Source organism: Oncorhynchus keta, chromosome 32, assembly GCF_023373465.1.
Source record: "Oncorhynchus keta strain PuntledgeMale-10-30-2019 chromosome 32, Oket_V2, whole genome shotgun sequence".
NCBI classification, from domain to species: Eukaryota; Metazoa; Chordata; class Actinopteri; order Salmoniformes; family Salmonidae; genus Oncorhynchus; species Oncorhynchus keta.
Genome location: NC_068452.1, coordinates 13,927,970 through 13,951,409, shown reverse-complemented (window position 1 = coordinate 13,951,409; position 23,440 = coordinate 13,927,970). Strand labels below are relative to the sequence as shown.

The window sequence follows — 23,440 nt, the reverse complement described above, 5'->3', positions numbered from 1 at the left end:
AATGGTCTATCAAAGGCACAATCCCTGATTCTATTACATTTTTTTGTCAGCTATATGGCAGCCCTGCTTTTTGGTGGCTGGACATGGCTGGAAAAAAGTAATCAGTGGGTATCATCACTCATTGAAATTACCATCAGCTGTACATATTGCAGATTGCACCTTTAAAAAGTTATTTACACTTTCTTTAGAAATATATCAAATGCACCAGTGATCATTTAGTCTGGTCCCAGATTTTTCTGTGCTTCATGTCAAATTCTTGTCACTCATTGTCATGCCAAATATGGAGTTGACGTGTAGTTGACATGATAGCACAAACAGATCTGTGACGAGGCTAGCAGTCAGTAACTTTGACTAAACATTGAGCCCTGGGGGAACCTCCTCCAAATCAGGATTCTTCCATTTAGCACCATTCACTCTCCATTCACTGCTGTGGTGTGCCTGTCCAAAGTCAACTCTACGTTTGTGTAAACACCCATCCACCAACCACCACATCCTAGCAGTGCTAATTTACATTGGGTTATAAAAAGACTGACATTGTTAGGGCCATGCAACATGACACCGGCGACCGCCGCACCACTTTGTAAAGATGAGCGTGTCAGGTGGGACTTGGACAGTCAAAACTGGGGATGACGAGACTACGTGGCTATTCTTAGCTCTTTTGTTCAGTGTTGAGAGTAGAGTTGGGACCGTACTATCACCTCCACTACCACCCTATACCCAGGCCACGAAGTCCAGACTGCCAGCCACCAAAGTCGTTCTCACTTGACGAGATGTGGAAGATCAAACGTAAGTGACGCCACCATGTTGTGGCATGCGTGCATCCTCTTTCACATTGTCAAAACGAAAATAACAAAATGACTGCAATTGGCAAGTTGTTTTTCCCTACTCACTCACACAGGCTACAGTTCTGTATGGCTGAGAGACATTTTCAGCCAGGCAACTAATAGAACTTGGTAGAGCTCACACCTTCAATTCCTTTGCGTTATGATTTTGATTGGAGATTAAGAATATAAAATGCCACTGTACTGCATTCCTGATGTAAAACTTCTCTTACAGCCCCCATCACCTACTCTTTGGAAGCAAAGTACAGGCCCCATCTCGAGGTAATACTGTTTTGATCCAATCTAATTCACTGTCTAGCAAGGCTCGATGTTCTATATTCCTACTGCGCAGGGTAACTAAGGACTAAGCTATATGGACGAAAGCCATCGCAGCCTTGCAATTCCGAGTGTGCTTTCAAACATCTGGTCAGACAACAAGGCAGAGGCAAGACCAGAGTCATGTTCATTGGGCGTTGAATGGAAGACGATGTACTGAAACAGGGAGGGATTACCTGGCCCCCAAAAAACGCTCATTGGGTTTCCATTGCAAAATTGTGTTAAAACATTTTCTGTTGTGTGCCCTCTTGAAACCTACCAAGGGTCCAGTTAAACAATGAACTCAATTAGAATTTCATTCATGAACTGAAAATCCACCAGGAAAATCCCAAGATACTGTATGTTGTCATTGTAAAAATTTACATTGAGGACTTTATATCTTTGCCATTATAGCGCATCTGTGACAGCATGGGCAGCACCCGAGGCAACAATTCATAGGAATCCCACCCAGTCGACTACTTTAAAGTGGCGCTACCCATGCCAAATCAGCCTTTTGGCCACTAGAGGCCTCTATCGTTCTCTATGGTGGAGAGTTAATTAAAGGCGTCAGCATGCTTCCCAGCCGAAACAGTTTGGAACAGCATACTCCCTTTTGAAAGACCTTCGGTTGAAAATTAGAAAAAAGTGGCAATATTACTGTTTGTCCATTTTGAGATACCGTAGCCGTACTCAACATAGTCCGAATTCATCTACGATAACTCAAGAAATCTGTCATTAATTTTGACATTTTTGCAGAGGACATCTTAAGCGTGCAATGTTGCGTGTAAGATGTTTGGTCCAGTATTTCTCAAGTGAAAAAATGTGAATGAAAATCAGTTGTCTCTCATTGAATGACACCTACTATTAAAGAATCCATACTGTTAACCAATAACAGACGCAGAGTAGACTATGGCTACCGACTTCGGCTTGCCTTGAGAAAACACTTTGTGTGCCCAAACAGTCAAAAAACCTAACAAAAAAAGTCCAAAACGAACATAAGAGTCACAAAATGTCGTCATAATATATGCACAAACTCTTCTGAACTGTTTTGGCTGGGAAGCCTTAACAGTGCCTCCAGAAAGTATTATTCCACATTTTGTTGTGCTATAGCTTGAATTCAAAATGGATTAAATATTTTTTTCTCTCTCACCCATCGACACACAATACCCCATGACAAATCCTCACTCCCATATAATTCTATGGTCACTCCCACTAAGGCCAACTTTGAATTGTTAATGTACCACACTTACATATATGCTCTGTGTGCAATAACCTGGGGATGAGGTTACCTTAGAACTCATTTATTTGTATGGTATTGGTCTGCATCATTATGTGTAGGCCAATATGGGCCATAGTGTATGCATTTCCATTTATGAATTGAAATGCTCATGCTATTCTATGTAGTCTACTGGTATGTCCTAGACAAACAGCCTTCAAGGCCAATAACGTTTATACTCTATTCTATTTCTATTTTCCCGTCTGACCACATCCTATCCGCCCAGACCTTGGTCCCTACAGACCCCATGTCCCTGTTCAACCTGAAGAGAGGTTCCCCCGAAGAGGAGTTCCCTAACCTAAAATACAACTACACGTGTATGGCGAGCATCCTGACTCCAAAACTGTATGCTCGCCAGTTCAACCGTGCCACCCAGAGTGGGGTCATCTTTGATGATGTCATACGCCCGGGCCTCGAGGAACCAGGTGAAGTCAACAGGCATTACGCAATCTATAGGGAACGCTTGTTGCTAGATCTGTATGTGCTGAAAACAAAGGGGGTTGAAGACTGTGCTATACTGTACATAGTACTAGTACCACCAGTATAGGAAGTGATAGAGTAGTATATGGACTGTCGATATACAATCTATCACGTCCTACACTGATAGTACTAGTACTATGTACAGTATGGCACAGTACTCAATCCAGTTTGTTTTCAGCAAAAAAATAAAGAATTAGGGGTTAAGGTTAGGTTAAGGGTGTGTGTGGTTACTGTGCTAGGGAATCATAACATACTTTAAGTCTCCACCTCGTCGCAGGCAAAATGTTTGTGTGTGTGATATATATCTATTTATATTTCAATATAAATAGATATACATGTATATATATAGACACACAGAGGAGAGAACAAGTATTTGATACACTGCCGATTTTGCAGGTTTCCCTACTTACAAAGCATGTAGAGGTCTGTAATTTTTATCACAGGTACACTTCAACTGTGAAATCCAGAAAATCACATGTATGATTTTTAAGTAATTCATTTGCATTTTATTGCATGACATAAGTATTTGATACATCAGAAAAGCAGAACTTAATATTTGGTACAGAAACCTGTGTTTGCAATTACAGAGATCATACGTTTCCTGTAGTTCTTGACCAGGTTTGCACACACTTCTCAGCAGGGATTTTGGGCCACTCCTCTATACAGACCTTCTCCAGATCCTTCAGGTTTCGGGGCTTTCGCTGGACAATACGGACTTTCAGCTCCCTCCAAAGATGTTCTATTGGGTTCAGGTCTGGAGACTAGCAAGGCCACTCCAGGACCTTGAGATGCTTCTTACGGAGCCACTCCTTAGTTGCCCTAGCTGTGTGTTTCGGGTCGTTGTCATGCTGGAAGACCCAGCCACGACCCATCTTCAATGCTCTTACTGAGGGAAGGAGGTTGTTGGCTAAGATCTCGCGATACATGGCCCCATCCATCCTCCCCTCAATACGGTGCAGTCGTCCTGTCCCCTTTGCAGAAAAGCATACCCAAAGAATGATGTTTCCACCTCCATGCTTCACGGTTGGGATGGTGTTCTTGGGGTTGTACTCATCCTTCTTCTTCCTCCAAACACAGTGAGTGGAGTTTACACCAAAAAGCTCTATTTTTGTCTCATCAGACCACATGACCTTCACCCATTCCTCCTCTGGATCATCCAGATGGTCATTCGCAAACTTCAGACGGGCCTGGACATGCGCTGGCATGAGCAGAGGGACCTTGCGTGCGCTGCAGGATTTTAATCAATGACGGCGTAGTGTGTTGCTAATGGTTTTCTTTGAGACTGTGGTCCCAGCTCTCTTCAGGTCATTGACCAGGCACTGCCGTGTAATTCTGAGCTGATCTCTCACCTTCCTCATGATCATTGATGCCCCACGAGGTGAGATCTTGCATGGAGCCCCAGACCGAGGGTGATTGACCGTCATCTTCAACTTCTTCCATTTTCTAATAATTGCGCCAACAGTTGTTGCCTTCTCACCAAGCTGCTTGCCTGTTGTCCTGTAGCCCATCCCAGCCTTGTGCAGGTCAACAATTTTACCCTGATGTCCTTGCACAGCTCTCTGGTCTTAGCCATTGTGGAGAGGTTGGAGTCTGTTTAATTGAGTGTGTGGACAGGTGTCTTTTATACAGGTAATGAGTTCAAACAGGTTCAGTTAATACAGGTAATGAGTGGAGAACAGGAGGGCTTCTTAAAGAAAAACTAACAGGTCTGTGAGAGCCGGAATTCTTACTGGTTGGTAGGTGATCTAATACTTATGTCATACAATAAAATGCACATTTTCTGGATAGTTGTTTTAGATGAAGTGTACCTATGATAAAAATTACAGACCTCTACATGCTTTGTAAGTAGGAAAACATGCAAAATTGGCAGTGTATAAAATACTTGTTCCCCCCACTGTATACACACACACACACACCCACATATATATATATTTACACATACACAAATATATGCATATACATCTATACAAATCAAATCTAATTTTATTTGTCACATACACATGGTTAGCAGATGTTAATGCGAGTGTAGCGAAATGCTTGTGCTTCTAGTTCCGACAATGCAGTGATAACCAACAAGTAATCTAACTAACAATTCCAAAACTACTGTCTTATACACAGTGTAAGGGGATAAAGAATATGTACATAAGGATATATGAATGAGTGATGGTACAGGGCAGCATACAGTAGATGGTATCGAGTACAGTATATACATATGAGATGAGTATGTACACAAATATATACACACACATGTATATTTGTACACACATATATATAAAAAATTATATATATTAAAAAATATATATACACACACACATTTATATGTGTATATGTATGTATATATGTATGTATTTTTGTATGTATGTATTTTTATATGTATGCATGTTTGTATATGTATGTATGTAAATGTGTATATATATATATATATATATATATATATATACATATACATATACATATACATATACATATATATATATATATTTGTATGTATATATACACTGCTCAAAAAAATAAAGGGAACACTAAAATAACACATCCTAGATCTAAATGAATGAAATATTCTTATTAAATACTTTGTTCTTTACATAGTTGAATGTGCTGACAACAAAATCACAAAAATGATCAATGGAAATCAAATTTATCAACCCATGGAGGTCTGGATTTGGAGTCACACTCAAAATTAAAGTGGAAAACCACACTACAGGCTGATCCAACTTTGATGTAATGTCCTTAAAACAAGTTGAAATGAGGCTCAGTAGTGTGTGTGTAGCCTCCACGTGCCTGTATGACCTCCCTACAATGCCTGGGCATGCTTCTGATGAGGTCTCCTGAGGGAGGTCTCCTGAGGGATCCTGGACAGCCTGTGGTGCTGTGGCGTTGGTGGATGGAGCGAGACATGATGTCCCAGATGTGCTCAATTGGATTCAGGTCTGGGGAACGAGCATCGTCCATAGCATCAATGCATTCCTCTTGCAGGAACTGCTGACACACTCCAGCCACATGAGGTCTAGCATCGTCGTGCATTTGGAGGAACGCAGGGCCAACCGCACCAGCATATGGTCTCACAAGGGGTCTGAGGATCTCATCTCGGTACCTAATGGCAGTCAGGCTACCTCTGGCGAGCACATGGAGGGCTGTGCGGCCCCCCAAAGAAATGCCACCCCACACCATGACTGACCCACCGCCAAACCGGTCATGCTGGAGGATGTTGCAGGCAGCAGAACGTTCTCCACGGCGTCTCCAGACTCTGTCACGTCTGTCACATGTGCTCAGTGTGAACCTGCTTTCATCTGTGAAGAGCACAGGGCGCCAGTGGCGAATTTGCTAATCTTGATGTTCTCTAGCAAATGCCAAACATCCTGCACGGTGTTGGGCTGTAAGCACAACCCCCACCTGTGGACGTCGGGCCCTCATACCACCCTCATGGAGTCTGTTTCTGACCGTTTGAGCAGACACATGCACATTTGTGGCCTGCTGGAGGTCATTGCAGGGCTCTGGCAGTGCTCTTCCTTTCACAAAGGCGGAGTTAGCGGTCCTGCTGCTGGGTTGTTGCCCTCGTACGGCTTCCTCCACGTCTCCTGATGTACTGGCCCGTCTCCTGCTAGCGCCTCCATGCTCTGGACACTACGCTGACAGACACAGCAAACCTTCTTGCCACAGCTCGCACTGATGTTCCATCCTGGATGAGCTGCACTACCTTGAGCCACTTGTGTGGGTTGTAGACTCCGTCTCATGCTACCACTAGAGTGAAAGCACAGCCAGCATTCAAAAGTGATCAAAACATCAGCCAGGAAGCATTGGAACTGAGAAGTGGTCTGTGGTCACCACCTGCGGAACCACTCCTTTATTGGGGGTGTCTTGCTAATTGCCTATAATTTCCACCTGTTGTCTATTCCATTTGCACAACAGCATGTGAAATGTATTGTCAATCAGTGTTGCTTCCTAAGTGGACAGTTTGATTTCACAGAAGTGTGATTGACTTGGAGTTACATTGTGTTGTGTAAGTACATTTACATTTAAGTCATTTAGCAGACGCTCTTATCCAGAGCGACTTACAAATTGATGCAAACACCTATGACAACCAGTGGAACAGCCACTTGCATCTAACTCTTGTTGGGGGGGGGAGTGGGAAGGATTACTTACCCTTACTTACCCTATCCTAGGTATTCCTTGAAGAGGTGGGGTTTCAGGTGTCTCCGGAAGGTGGTGATTGACTCCGCTGTCCTGGCGTCGTGAGGGAGTTTGTTCCACCATTGGGGGGCCAGAGCAGCGAACAGTTTTGACTGGGCTGAGCGGGAACTGTACTTCCTCAGTGGTAGGGAGGCGAGCAGGCCAGAGGTGGATGAACGCAGTGCCCTTGTTTGGGTGTAGGGCCTGATCAGGGCCTGGAGGTACTGAGGTGCCGTTCCCCTCACAGCTCCGTAGGCGAGCACCATGGTCTTGTAGCGGATGCGAGCTTCAACTGGAAGCCAGTGGAGAGAGCGGAGGAGCGGGGTGACGTGAGAGAACTTGGGAAGGTTGAACACCAGACGGGCTGCGGCGTTCTGGATGAGTTGTAGGGGTTTAATGGCACAGGCAGGGAGCCCAGCCAACAGCGAGTTGCAGTAGTCAAGACGGGAGATGACAAGTGCCTGGATTAGGACCTGCGCCGCTTCCTGTGTGAGGCAGGGTCGTACTCTGCGGATGTTGTAGAGCATGAACCTACAGGAACGGGACACCGCCTTGATGTTAGTTGAGAACGTCAGGGTGTTGTCCAGGATCACGCCAAGGTTCTTAGCGCTCTGGGAGGAGGACACAATGGAGTTGTCAACCGTGATGGCGAGATCATGGAACGGGCAGTCCTTCCCCGGGAGGAAGAGGAGCTCCGTCTTGCTGAGGTTCAGCTTGAGGTGGTGATCCGTCATCCACACTGATATGTCTGCCAGACATGCAGAGATGCGATTCGCCACCTGGTCATCAGAAGGGGGAAAGGAGAAGATTAATTGTGTGTCGTCTGCATAGCAATGATAGGAGAGACCATGTGAGGTTATGACAGAGCCAAGTGACTTGGTGTATAGCGAGAATAAGAGAGGGCCTAGAACAGAGCCCTGGGGGACACCAGTGGTGAGAGCGCGTGGTGAGGAGACAGATTCTCGCCACGCCACCTGGTAGGAGCGACCTGTCAGGTAGGACGCAATCCAAGCGTGGGCCGCGCCGGAGATGCCCAACTCGGAGAGGGTGGAGAGGAGGATCTGATGGTTCACAGTATCGAAGGCAGCCGATAGGTCTAGAAGGATGAGAGCAGAGGAGAGAGAGTTAGCTTTAGCAGTGCGGAGCGCCTCCGTGATACAGAGAAGAGCAGTCTCAGTTGAATGACTAGTCTTGAAACCTGACTGATTTGGATCAAGAAGGTCATTCTGAGAGAGATAGCGGTAGAGCTGGCCAAGGACGGCACGCTCAAGAGTTTTGGAGAGAAAAGAGAGAAGGGATACTGGTCTGTAGTTGTTGACATCGGAGGGATCGAGTGTAGGTTTTTTCAGAAGGGGTGCAACTCTCGCTCTCTTGAAGACGGGAGGGACGTAGCCAGCGGTCAGGGATGAGTTGATGAGCGAGGTGAGGTAAGGGAGAAGGTCTCCGGAAATGGTCTGGAGAAGAGAGGAGGGGATAGGGTCAAGCGGGCAGGTTGTTGGGCGGCCGGCCGTCACAAGACGCGAGATTTCATCTGGAGAGAGAGGGAGAAAGAGGTCAGAGCATAGGGTAGGGCAGTGTGAGCAGAACCAGCGGTGTCGTTTGACTTAGCAAACGAGGATCGGATGTCATCGACCTTCTTTTCAAAATGGTTGACGAAGTCATCTGCAGAGAGGGAGGAGGGGGGGGGGGAGGATTCAGGAGGGAGGAGAAGGTGGCAAAGAGCTTCCTAGGGTTAGAGGCAGATGCTTGGAATTTAGAATGGTAGAAAGTGGCTTTATGTTGCCTTTATTTTTCTGAGCAGTGTATATATGTACTATAATGATAGCGACCCACTTAAAAAAATACTGTAACAATGTCCTAACACCTAGCTAATCCAAAATATCTGCTGCTGCTTTACAATGTGTGACTCTAGTGTATGAGTGTTTACTTACGATATGTGTGTATTCTGTTCCTGTACCGTCCTACAGGGGAGCTTCATGGACCCACGTCTGTGGGTTGTGTGGCTGGTGACGGCCAGTCGTACATCCTCTTCTGTGACTTCTTTGATCGGGTCATTGAGGCCTACCAAAACCACAAGATCAGCAAGTTACAGGAGAGTGACTTTAATCATGACAACTTAAAGGTACTGTAGCGTGGACACAGAGTCTGGTCTTATAAGTGTATCTCCATTTAACATAACAAAATGTAAAATATTTTTTTAAAAAGTTGTATTTGAAGGTTTCATCATAATCCCAACTCCAACGTTTCATGCTTTTATGTAAAAGTTAACATTTGCCACATATCGCTTGGACTATTCACACGATTTCAGTGTGCCACACTTCATAACAGACCTCTACCAAAGATGTGTGATTTGACATGTCATAAAAACTGTTGATAGATGTTATGTCAAGATCTCAGTCATGTTTATGACAACTACAGGGGCTTGCGAAAGTATTCACCCCCTTGGCATTTTTCCTATTTTGTTCCCGTACAACTTGGAATTAAAAATAAAAAAAAATTGGGGGGGTTGTAATCATTTTATTTTACACAACTACCACTTTGAAGATAAAAAAATATTTTGTTATTGTGAAACATACATGAAATTCCACCATTTTTAAAAAACTTGAGCGTGCATAACTATTCACCCCCCCAAGGTCAATACTTTGTAGAGCCAGCTTTTGCAGTAGTTTCAGCTGTAAAGTCTCTTGGGGGTATGTCTCTATAAACTTGGCGCATCTTGCTATTGGGATTTTGCAGATTCAAGGCAAAACTGCTCCAGCTTCTTCAAGTTGGATGGGTTCCTCTGGTGTACTTTAAGTCATACCACAGATTCTAAATTGGATTTAGGTCTAGGCTTTGACCATTCCAATACATGTAAAGGTTTCCCCTTAAAACACTTGTGTTGCTTTAGCAGTATGCTTATGGTCATTGTCCTGCTGGAAGGTGAACCACCGTCCCAGTCTCAAATCACTGGAAGATTGGTCAGAATTGAAGGAATGATGGATGGCACTAAATACAGGGAAATTCTTGAGGGAAACCTGTTTCCCAGTCCCTGCCGATGAAAAACCTGGTGTTCTTGGGGTAATGAGAGGTGTTGGGTTTGCGTCAGACATAGCGTTTTCTTGATGGCCAAAAAGCTCAATTTTAGTCTCATCTAACATGAGTACCTTCTTCCATATGTTTGGGGAGTCTCCCACATGCCTTTTGGTGACCACCAAACAAACGGGTTTGCTTAATTCTTTCATTAAGCAATGACTTTTTTCTGTCCACTCTTCCATAAAGCCCAGCTCTGTGGAGTGTACGGCTTAAAGTGGTCCTATGGACAGATACTCCGATCTCCGATGTGGAGCTTTGCAGCCCCTTCAGGTTTATCTTTAGTCTCTTTGTTGCCTCTCTGATTAATGCCCTCCTTGCCTGGTCAAACCTGGTTGTGGTGCCATATTCTTTCAATATTTTAATAATGGATTGAAATGGTGCTCCGTGGGATGTTCAAAATTCTGATATTTTTTTATAACCCAACCCTGATCTGTACTTCTCCACAACTTTGTACCTGACCCGTTTGGAGAACTCCTTGGTCTTTATGGTGCCGCTTGCTTAGTGGTGTTGCAGACTCCGGGGCCTTTCAGAACAGGTGTATTTGTACTGAGATCATGTGACAGATCATGTGACACTCAGATTGCAGACAGGTGGACTTTATTTAACTAATTGTGACTTCTGAAGGTAATTGGTTGCACCAGATCTTATTTAGGGGCTTCATAGCAAAGGAGGTGAATACATATGCATGCACCACTTTTCAGTTTTTTATTTTGTAGAATTTGAATCATGTTATTTTTTCCATTTCATTTCACCAATTTGGACTATTTTGTGTAAATCCATTACAGGAAATCCAAATAAAAATCTATTTAAATTACAGTTTGTAATGCTACAAAATCGGAAAAAAGCCAAGGGGGATGAATACTTGCAAGGCACTGTATGTAGGGCATTGTGGCATAACATTCCAATAGTGTTATCCAGTACATCCGTATCAGATGTGTAAATACTTCAATGTGTTTAAATGCATTTATTTTTCGCCATTTATGGCTTGTTCGCTCTCTCTCTGTGTGTGTGTGTGTATGGCTGGCTGATTAATGTATACTCTGTGTGTGCGCGCGTAGGGAGGTGATGATTTTGACCGTGATTACGCCTTGAGCTGCGAGGTGAGTGTGGTGCGCGGTGTGGATGACTTCGGCTTTCCGACACACTGCAGCAGGGGAGAACGTAGACAGCTCTTCATGCTGGCCAAGAAAGGTACTGCGTGCTCTGATCTACAGTAACAACATAGCACAAATATTACATACAGTGCGTGCAGGTTTGATGTCAATTCCAATTTAATTTAAATTCCATTTAAATTATTGAATTCAGTCAGGAAGTGGATAATTTACTTTTAATTAAATTCACATTTTGAAATCTTCAAGTTATGGAATTGAAATATATATATATTTTTAATTGGAATTAAATTGGAATTGTAAAAACATATTTTAGATTGAAATTCAATATTCCTACATTTCCCAGTTAATGGAATTAATGTACAGAGTATCAAACATGTACTGTAGGATTTGTTTTTAGTAATTTCAACATCTATTCCTATATTTACAGTATAGCTAGGGTATCTGAACAGTGACATATATTAGAATTAGAATTGTTGGGGAAATGATTGAATTGGGAATTCAATTACTGGAATTGACCGAACATTGGAATTGAATTTTCTCTGAATTCAAAGACTGACCTGGAATTTGAATTTAATTCAATGGAGTTTACAGGAAGCGAGAACAGAATTAAAATGTAATTTGTGGAATTGACCCAAACTCTGATACAGTGTGATACTTTATCCTCAGCGGCAATTAAAACCAATTAAAACCAAATGTAATTGAGCTCATGTAATTGAGCTCATTAACTCCAGCAGTTTAGGTTGATATGTTTTAGGCTATTCATTTACATTTAAAGAATAACAATGAATATGAGGGCTGCTATCAATTTTAATAATCTTGAGGACACCAAGCAAAAGCAATCAATGCTCCTTCTCACACAGTAGTGTGTGAAGCTCAAGGCCGAGTTCCACAGCTCAAGGCCGAGTTCCACAGCTCAAGGCCGAGTTCCACAGCTCAAGGCCGAGTTCCACAGCTCGGCTGGTTTTCGCTTCACCAAATTGATGTTACCGAATGGCCCAAATAGAAATCAGTCACTAGCTAAAAGGCAAGGACAAAAATCTGCAGAACTGCTGTCATCGAAGAATGGAGCAGAGCATCCCTGCACTAACCAATCAGACCTATAGCAAACATGATTGATTGACACTTCTTCCAGCTCTGGACCAATTGGCAGAGGAGTTGCCAGGGAAGCTGTACTCAAGGGCAGAACTGTCACAAGACAAAGAAGACAAGGCAGTGACCGTGGGAGCCCCTTCCCTTTCCCAGTTGAGGAACGGGGTGGCCCGTGACTGGCCTGACTCCAGAGCTGTATGGTCAGTGCTGCTCTTTAAGTGTTCCCTTCTTTACAACCTAAATAATTTATTGTGTGTGTTGTTTACCTTTTTTATGCACTAATATTCTTTGTGCAATGAAAAGTACGTAAATATAATGTCATGTTCACACGTTAATGTTGCAATAACTGCTCTAGGGTCTGTTTTGCCTTTTAGTCCACAGTAGTTGTAAACTGGATAGAGAAGTAAAAACAACTGCTCTACGGCCTGTTTTGCCTTTAACAGTTCGTTACTAATCTAGTGGAGAAGTGAGGCAGTGCACTCTTGTAAGTATAGGAGTAAATCATGAATATCTGTTTAAATAAACCCCATATTATTCAAACCATTTTAAAGAAGCAACAAAAAATATCATGGTGTCACAAACCCAGCTGATTCTGTAGCTCGACCCAGGTCCTGTGATTAATCAATATTACTCAAAATGTACAATTTATTTATTTTTTATTTCACCTTTATTTAACCAGGTAGGCTAGTTGAGAACAAGTTCTCATTTGCAACTGCGACCTGGCCAAGATAAAGCATAGCAGTGTGAACAGACAACACAAAGTTACACATTGAGTAAACAATTAACAAGTCAATAACACAGTAGAAAAAAAGGGGGAGTCTATATACAATGTGTGCAAAGGGCATGAGGAGGTAGGCGAATAATTACAATTTTGCAGATTAACACTGGAGTGATAAATGATCAGATGATCATGTACAGGTAGAGATATTGGTGTGCAAAAGAGCAGAAAAGTAAATAAATAAAAACTGTGGGGATGAGGTAGGTGAAAATGGGTGGGCTATTTACCAATAGACTATGTACAGCTGCAGCGATCGGTTAGCTGCTCAGATAGCTGATGTTTGAAGTTGGTGAGGGAGATAAAAGTCTCCAACTTCAGCGATTTTCGCAATTCGTTCCAGTCACAGGCAGCAGAGTACTGGAATGAAAGGCGGCCGAATGAGGTGTTGGCTTTAGGGATGATCAGTGAGATACACCTGCTGGAGCGCGTGCTAGGGATGGGTGTTGCCATCGTGACCAGTGAACTGAGATAAGGCGGAGCTTTACCTAGCATGGCCTTGTAGATTACCTGGAGCCAGTGGGTCTGGCGACGAATATGTAGCGAGTGCCAGCCGACTAGAGCATACAAGTCGCAGTGGTGGGTGGTATAAGGTGCTTTAGTGACAAAACGGAGGGCACTGTGATAAACTGCATCCAGTTTGCTGAGTAGAGTGTTGGAAGCAATGTTGTAGATGACATCGCCGAAGTCAAGGATCGGTAGGATAGTCAGTTTTACTAGGGTAAGCTTGGCAGCGTGAGTGAAGGAGGCTTTGTTGCGGAATAGAAAGCCGACTCTTGATTTGATTTTCGATTGGAGATGTTTGATATGAGTCTGGAAGGAGAGTTTGCAGTCTAGCCAGACACCTAGGTACTTATAGATGTCCACATATTCAAGGTCGGAACCATCCAGGGTGGTGATGCTAGTCGGGCATGCGGGTGCAGGCAGCGATCGGTTGAAAAGCATGCATTTGGTTTGACTAGCGTTTAAGAGCAGTTGGAGGCCACGGAAGGAGTGTTGTATGGCATTGAAGCTCGCTTGGAGGTTAGATAGCACAGTGTCCAATGACGGGCCGAAAGTATATAGAATGGTGCAACATCATTGATATATACAGAGAAAAGAGTCGGCCCGAGAATTGAACCCTGTGGCACCCCCATAGAGACTGCCAGAGGACCGGACAGCATGCCCTCCAATTTGACACACTGAACTCTGCCTGCAAAGTAATTGGTGAACCAGGCAAGGCAGTCATCCGAAAAACCGAGGCTACTGAGTCTGCCGATAAGAATATGGTGATTGACAGAGTCGAAAGCCGTGGCAAGGTCGATGAAGACGGCTGCACAGTACTGTCTTTTATCGTACAACCCAGTTAGATGGTGCCTTTACACAATGGGCCTTCTAACAGATTAAAGCTATGTTTCCAGCAAAACAGCAGCACACCACTTGTTTTAGTATATGGCTGAGGGACGAGGCTATATCGAACTACTCTCACATTCATAACAGCACTCTAGATGCAAGGACTGGCCCTGTAAGTCCATTGAACACTGATACTGTTGTGATGACCATTACCACTCTGCAGGATCAGTAAAGACGGGACCCTGGTGGTATGGGTCAATATTGACGACCACCTCAGATTGGTGACCACGCGAGATGACGCCAACATCGCAGAGGCCTTCCAATGTATCTGTGTCAACATCCTTAAGGTTGGTACCCTCGGAAGACACAGATCCTGATTGCATGATTACCTTAAAGTGGAACTGACAGCATTTTAGCAACATGAAATCGTATTAAAATCAGTTCATAAACACAGAGGACGAATACTTTTTTTTATTCTTACTGTTTTAATTTAGTTTATATTGCAACAATAATAAGATTATTACACATCAATACAGGGACATTCCGGTGAATACAATGACATTTTTAAAATAATAGAACACCAGGCGAACCCGACCCCAAAAATTAAAAAATGAATGACATCATTAATATGTGACATTAACATTTAGAGACATTACTTCTAATAATTTTTCCAACTTAAGTTTCAGGGATTTATACAATTGTAACAGTTCAATGAAAAAAAACTACAAAATTAGGAATATTTCCACCCCATTTACATTTGTGAACATAATATTTGGCCAAGAGAATAATAATGGTAATAAAATAGTTATAATCAGAATTACAAGGATATGTATAATGCCATTTAACATCAAAGGTAAACATAGGTAATTCTAGAGATTTTACACGCAACAATTCATGAAACCACTTAGACAAAGTCATTTCCCATTTTTCATAAATTATTTAAAAGTTTGGGAATTACGTATACTAAGGCATTTGTGAAAATGCTACAGCAACATTGATTGGGAACGCGGCCGTGCGCTTGGACTATGAAGAGACACTGCAGTAAATACAACCTAATGAAAACATCAGTCTCATCCAGGACCAGTCTACGCAAATACAACCTAATAAAAACATCTGTATCGTCCAGGACCAGTCTACGCAAATACAACCTAATAAAAACATCCGTCTCGTCCAGGACCAGTCTACGCAAATACAACCTAATAAAAACATCTGTCTCCTCCAGGACCAGTCTACGCAAATACAACCTAATAAAAACATCTGTATCGTCCAGGACCAGTCTACGCAAATACAACCTAATAAAAACATCCGTCTCGTCCAGGACCAGTCTACGCAAATACAACCTAATAAAAACATCTGTATCGTCCAGGACCAGTCTACGCAAATACAACCAAATAAAAACATCTGTCTCCTCCAGGACCAGTCTACGCAAATACAACCTAATAAAAACATCTGTATCGTCCAGGACCAGTCTACGCAAATACAACCTAATAAAAACATCTGTCTCGTCCAGGACCAGTCTACGCAAATACAACCTAATAAAAACATCCGTCTCGTCCAGGACCAGAGTCTACGCAAATACAACCTAATAAAAACATCTGTATCGTCCAGGACCAGTCTACGCAAATACAACCTAATAAAAACATCTGTATCGTCCAGGACCAGTCTACGCAAATACAACCTAATAAAAACATCCGTCTCGTCCAGGACCAGTCTACGCAAATACAACCTAATAAAAACATCTGTCTCGTCCAGGACCAGTCTACGCAAATACAACCTAATAAAAACATCTGTCTCCTCCAGGACCAGTCTACGCAAATACAACCTAATAAAAAACATCTGCCTCATCCAGGACCAGAGTCTACGCAAATACAACCGAATAAAAACATCTGTCTCGTCCAGGACCAGTCTACGCAAATACAACCTAATAAAAACATCTGTCTCGTCCAGGACCAGAGTCTACGCAGGCGGATGCGCCAAAGCCAATCAAATCTAGTCTGACCATTTTACTCGCCCGAGCAGAGCTGGTTATGCGCTTTACATGTTATCCAGAGCGTTCGTGACTAACTATTACCAAAGACTGTTATAACTAAATCAATATAAACCACAGTTTTGTCGTTTCAAATGGAAACAAATGAGTCAAGCACAGGCGAGCGAGATCATATTCAAGCACTCCAGCATATTTTCCTTAGGGAACACCTAGCCTGCGAAGTGCAATAACGCAATTAGCCTTTGCACCCCGGCCCTTCTACACAACACAATTTGGGAAAAAATCCATCTGGTTCCCTCTACTCCCACTGCCTGCTACGGGGCTTCCTTTAACTAGCATTTGGTAATGGATGGAAACTTCAAGTGGATGCCTCACATTTATACATCAAGTGAAATATATCGGTCTCATTGTTCTAGCTGTGCAATTACTTTCTCCGCCTGTTTACAGACACCGATCATATTGAGCGGATATAGCGCATTCTTAAATTCATCAGCCATTCTGCGCTCTGGGACATAGACGAGTGCTCTGAAATCGGAGTAGATAAAAAAGCCAGAGTGAATTTTCGAACGCAAGAGTTATGTTAACTGAATAACAGTAGTTTAAGTTCTTGCTAGCTAACCAAATGATACCTGCATCTCTAGCTGTGTATAGGCACCGAAAAACGATACGGAGGGGGCACTCACTCACTCCTCCAATGACATGACATCCTCCTAGCTAGCTATCTAGCTAACGTTAGGCTCCGTAATCTTAGCTTGCTACATAAATATACTGAACAAAAATATTAACGCAACATGTAAAGTGTTGGTTCCATGTTTCATCAGCTGAAATAAAAGATGCCAGGAATGTTCCATAGCTCAAAAAGCTTATTTGTCTCAGATTTTGTGCACAAATGCCTTTACATCCCTGTTAGTGAGCATTTCTCCTTTGCCAAGATAATACATCCACCTGACAGGTGTGGCATATTAAGAAGCTGATTAAACAGCATGATCATTGCACAGGTGTACCTTGTGCCGGGGACAATAAAAGGCCACTAAAATGTGCCGTTTGTCACACAATGCCACAGATGTCTCAAGTTGCTGACTGCAGGAGTCCACCAGAGCAGTTGCTAGAGAATTTAATTGACAGTTTTATCAAATTTGGCAGTACGTCCAACCGGCCTCACAACCGCAGACCACGTGTAACCATGCCAGCCCAGGACCTCCACATCCGGCTTCTTCACCGGCGGGAAATTTAAGAATATTTCTGTCTGTAATAAATCCCTTGTGTGGGGAAAAACTCATTCTGATTGGCCCCCCAGTGGGTGGGCCTATTCCCTCCCAGGCTCACCCATCGCTGCGCCCCTGTCCAGTCATGTGAAATCAATAGATTAGGGCCTACTTAATTCATTTAAATTGACACATTTCCTTATATGAACTGTAACTCAGTAAAATAGTTGAAATTGTAGCATGTAGCGTTAATATCTTTGTTCAGTATAGATACGCTAGCCTATTAGCCACGTTATGACTGATTGTGATCCTTGCCCTTGCTAGTTTGATTGTATGGTCATTCCCAGCCTTAGTTACATTCGCCCATTTTTGTAAAAAAAATAAATGAGCCATTGTAACTGAAACAGTGCATCCCGAATGGAGGCAGCAAACATTGTACCAGGCCAGCTCTGATTTACAACCTGATAGCAATATTTTTGGCAAGACCAAGAAAAGTATTGGTCAATTATATTAACCATGCACAGTGGTGTAATACTTTAAAGTACTACTTTTGTCATTTAAAAAAAAATATTTGTACTTTAAGTAAAGGTTGTCTAAAAAGTAACTACATTCCTAAAGAAAATAATGTACTTTTTACTCCATACATTTTCCCTGACACCCAAAAGTACTCGTTACATTTTGAATGCTTAGCAGGACTGGAAAATGGTCCAATTCATGCACTTGTCAAGAGAACATGTGGACATCCCTACTGCTTCTTATCTGGAGAACTCAGTAAATACAAATGCATAATTTGTAAATGAGTGTTGATTCTAGCCCTGGCTATCCGTTAATGTTTTAAACAAGAAAATGGTGCCATCTGCTTTGCTTAATATAAGGAATTTATTTACTTTTAAGTATATTTCAGCAATTACATTTCAATTGGATATTTAAGTATATTTAGAACCCAACCTCTTATAAAGTTGCTTTTGTGGCATAAACTGAGAATTTGATATTTTTGACTGAAATTAGGATGGTCTGTTTCGTATCTGCAAAGTAGTTAACATGCTATCAGTCCCACTTTAAGGCGGTGTTAGGCAATTCTGGGTCTAAAGAAGCACAGGTTGTACACGAGTGTACAGGCTTTTTTTCCCAGCATAGCAAGAAGGTGTTTAATTCAACCATGTTTCTGACCGCTGTACTGGTTAGCGATATTGCACATTTCAGTAAGACTACGCTTAGCCATAGGCCATTTGAATTTCTGATTCCTACCACCAAACTTTTACCCTTTTCACACTTCTGAGCCACATCCAAACTAAGCTCTAATGCGCTAGCATATAGTTTGGGTCAGCATGATAGTATGAAAGTGGTATGGATTAGAGGTCAACCGATTAAGATTTTCAAAGCCGATAACGATACCGATTATTGGAGGACCAAAAAAAGCCGATACCGATTAATCTGCCGATTTGTAAAATTTGTATTTATTTATTTATTTGTAATAATGATAAATACAACAATACTGAATGAACACTTTTTAAAACGTAATATAATACATCAATCAAATCAATTTAGCCTCAAATAAATAATGAAACATGTTAAATTTGGTTTAAATAATGCAAAAACAAAGTGTTGGAGAAGAAAGTAAAAGTGCAATATGTGCCATGTAAAAAAGCTAATGTTTAAGTTCCTTGCTCAGAACATGAGAACATATGAAAGCTGGTGGTTCCTTTAACATGAGTCTTCAATATTCCCAGGTAAGACGTTTTAAGTTGTAGTTATTATAGGAATTATAGGACTATTTCACTCTATACCATTTGTATTTCATATAACTTTGACTATTGGATGTTCTTATAGGCACTTTAGTATTGCCAATGTAACAGTATAGCTTCCATCCCTCTCCTCGCCCCTACCTGGGCTCGAACCAGGGACACATCGACAACAGCCACCCTCGAAGCATCATTACCCATCGCTCCACAAAAGCCGCGGCCCTTGCAGAGCAAGGGGCACAACTACTTCGAGGTCTCAGAGCGTGTAAAGTCACTGATTGAAACGCTATTAGCGCGCACCCCGCTAACTAGCTAGCCATTTCACATCGGTTACACCAGCCTAATCTCAGGAGTTGATAGGCTTGAAGCCATAAACAGCGCAATGCTTGAAGCACAGTGAAGAGCTGCTGGCAAATGTACGAAAGTGCTGTTTGAATGAATGCTTACAAGCCTGCTGCTGCCTACCACCGCTCAGTCAGACTGCTCTATCAAATATCACAGACTTAATTATAACATAATAACACACAGAAATACGAGCCTTAGGTCATTAATATGGTCAAATCCGGAAACTATCATTTTGAAAATAAAATGTTTATTCTTTCAGTGAAATACGGAACTGTTCCCTTTTTTAATCTAACGGTTGGCTTCCCTAAGTCTAAATATTGCTGTTACATTGCACAACCTTCAATGTTACGTCATAATTACATAAAATTCTGGCAAATTAGTTCGCAACGAGCCAGGAGGCCCAAACTGTTGCATATACCCGGACTCTGCTGGCAATGAACGCAAGAGAAGTGACACAATTTCCCTAGTTTAATATTGCCTGCTGACATGAATTTCTTTCAACTAAATATGCAGGTTTAAAAATATATAATTCTGTGTCTTGATTTTAAGAAAGGCATTGATGTTTATGGTTAGGTACATTCGTGCAACGATGATGATATTTTCGCAAATGCGCTTTTGTTAAATCATCCCCCGTTTAGCGAAGTTGGCTGTCTTTGTTAGGAAGAAATAGTCTTCACAGTTCGCAACGAGCCAGGCGGCCCAAACTGCTGCATATACCATGACTCTGTTGCACAGAACGCAAGAGAAGTGACACAATTTCCTTAGTTAAAATAAATTCACGTTAGCAGGCAATATTAACTAAATATGCAGGTTTAAAAATATATACTTGTGTATTGATTTGAAAAAAGGCGTTGATATTGAGGTTCACATTGGTGCAACGACAGTGCTTTTTTCGCGAATGCGCTTGTTAAATCACTCGTTTGGCTGATTCAATGATAAAGTAACAGGCACCGCTTCGATTATATGCAACGCAGGACAAGCTAGATAAACTAGTAATATCATCAGCAATGTGTAGTTAACTAGTGATTATGTTAAGAGTGATTGTTTTTTATAACATACGTTTAATGCTAGCTAGCACCTTACCTTGGCTCCTTGCTGCACTCGCATAACAGGTAGTCAGCCTGCCACGCAGTCTCCTCGTGGAGTGCAATGTAATCGGCCATGATTGGTGTCCAAAAATGCAGATTACTTGAAAATCGGCCCTAATTAAATCATCCATTCCAATTAAATCGGTCGTCCTCTAGTATGGATGTCCAATCCAAACTTCTGTGGTGGTGAAAAAAAACAAGTCTATTAATAGAAATTTAATGGGGCAAAACTAATGAGCTATGACCGTCTCTTGTTGTCCAGTTGGAGGCACTGTACAAAAAGCTGAGGCACCCATTCCTCTGGAAGCAGCAGCTTGGATGGGTAGTGAGCTCTCCAGCAGATGTGGGGACGGGCCTGAGGGCTAGTGTTCGTGTCAAGCTGCAACACCTGCCCAGACACAAACGTCTGGAAGACGTCCTCAGGAGACTGCGCCTCCGCATGGACAACACCGGTAATGCACATGGACGGGCTGAAATTGTTTTAGTGAAAACTAATTTGAGTAAAAAATAAATCTATTCTGAATATCAGCGCTTCCTTGGCACATTTGACAGAGTTTTTGTACAATTGGCAAAATATATATAGGTCATGAATCATTCTTCTAGATATTCTGATGAGTATAACTAGGTGTAATATACACTACATATACACAAAAGTATGTAGACGTCCCTTCAAATTAGTGGATGCGGCTATTTCAGCTTCACCCGTTGCTGACAGGTGTATAAAATCGAGCACATAACCATGCAATCTCCATAGACAAACAGGAGAATGGGCTTACTGAAGAGCTCAGTGACTTTCAACGTGGCACCCTCATAGAATGGCACCTGTCCAACATGTCAGTTCGTCAAATTTCAGCCTTGCTAGAGATGCCCCAGTCAACCAAGTGTTGTTATTGTGAAGTGGAAACAAGCTCACAGAACGGGACCGCTGAGTGCTGAAGCGCATAAAAATCATCTGTCCTCAGTTGAAACACTCACTACCGAGTTCCAAACTGCCTATGGAAGCAACGTCAGCACAATAACTGTTCGTCGGGAGCTTCATGAAATGAAATTCATGAAATTTCCATTGCTGAGCAGCCGCTCACAAGCCTATGATCACCATGCGCAATGCCAAGCGTCGGCTGGAGTGGTGTAAAGCTTGCCGCCATTGGACTCTGGAGCAGTGGAAACACGTTCATCTGCCAGGAGAACTCACCAATGCATAGTGCCAACTGTAAAATTTGGTAGAGGAGGAATAATGGTCTTGGGCTGTTTTTCATGTTTCAGTTCCAGTGAAGGGAAATCTTAATGCTACTACAGCATACAATGGCATTCTAGAACAATTCTGTGCTTCCTACTTTGTGGCAACAGTCTGGGGAAGGCCCTTTCCTGTTCCAGCTTGACAATGCCACCATGCACAAAGTGAGGTCCATAGAGAAATGTTTTGTCGAGATCGGCGTGGAAGAACTTGACTGGCCTGCACAGAGCCCTGATTTCAAACCCCATCGAATACCTTTGGGATGAATTTTAACGCCGACAGTGAGCCAGGCCTAATTACACAACATCAGTGCCCAACCTCACTAATTCTCTTGTGGGTGAATGGAAGCAAGTCCCTGCAGAAATGTTTCAACATCTAGTGGAAGGCCCTCCCAGAAGTGAAGAGGCTGTTATTGCTGCAAAGGGGAGGACCAAGTCCACATCAATGCCCACGATTTTGGAATAAAATGTTTGACAAACAGGTGTCCACATACTTTAAGTCATGTATTGTATAATGTCTGTGTATATAGTATCTATATATGCTATAAGTTAGTTACTTAAAAAAATATATATTTTAATTTTTTTACAAGGATAAAACAAATATACTGCTATAATTTCCTCAAAATTGACAAGCAAGTCCTTACATACCCTACTTTAATATGGTTGAAATAACTGAAGTTCTTACCTCTTTCTCCTTAGACTGCAGTGAAGTGTATAACATCAGTAATGCCCAGACAATCGGCTTGGACGAGGTGGGGTTCACGCAGCTAGTGGTGGACGGGGTCAAGCTGCTCATCCGCATGGAGAAGAGGTTAGAGGGGGAAGAGAAAATCGATGATCTGGTGCCTTTACAGAAGTAGAGCTGAGGAAGATGGGAGGGAAAGGGACTCCTGTCCTAATCAACAAAAACTTCACATTTTAGTAGATTGACTGGGAGCGTGCTATTGTAATACAGGGCTTTTGCGAGAATGACATGATCATGAGTTTTTCTAAAACCAACAATGTTTTAACAGCTGACTATGTTAATGTTGATTGTACTGTGTTCTAATTCAATTAACACGGTGACATAGGTACAAAGACTTATTGCATTAATATTGCATAAAAAAGTAAAATACTTTTCAAAAGTTCAAAATGATGCTTATGTGCTGTATATAAAAACTGTTTGACTTCAAATATTTTTGCATAATTTCACCTGTTTGCTTTCAGTATGAAGTTTGGCAGGCCACACACATTAGGATAATCATGAGCTGCAGAGCAATATACACTGCTCAAAAAAATAAAGGGAACACTTAAACAACACAATGTAACTCCAAGGCAATCACACTTCTGTGAAATCAAACTGTCCACTTAGGAAGCAACACTGATTGACAATACATTTCACATGCTGTTGTGCAA

General features: G+C 42.3%; 1 protein-coding gene across 1 annotated transcript; it reads left to right on the top strand.

The window, feature by feature from the left end:
- Positions 1-629: 629 nt before the first annotated feature.
- On the top strand, positions 630-23,220 carry zgc:172076. The gene is made up of 9 exons (XM_052490667.1): positions 630-786; positions 1,057-1,103; positions 2,639-2,837; positions 9,030-9,184; positions 11,196-11,328; positions 12,382-12,538; positions 14,669-14,792; positions 21,075-21,264; positions 22,745-23,220. The coding sequence occupies exons 1-9, from the start codon at positions 771-773 to the stop codon at positions 22,903-22,905; spliced, it is 1,182 nt and encodes a 393-aa protein (XP_052346627.1). The 5' UTR covers positions 630-770; the 3' UTR covers positions 22,906-23,220.
- Positions 23,221-23,440: the final 220 nt, after the last annotated feature.

Excerpts from the sequence above, each read along its gene's own strand:
- zgc:172076 (XM_052490667.1), top strand. Across the intron at positions 2,838-9,029 it reads CCCGGGCCTCGAGGAACCAG|GGGAGCTTCATGGACCCACG; the intron begins GTGAAGTCAACA and ends ACCGTCCTACAG. Across the intron at positions 14,793-21,074 it reads TCTGTGTCAACATCCTTAAG|TTGGAGGCACTGTACAAAAA; the intron begins GTTGGTACCCTC and ends CTTGTTGTCCAG.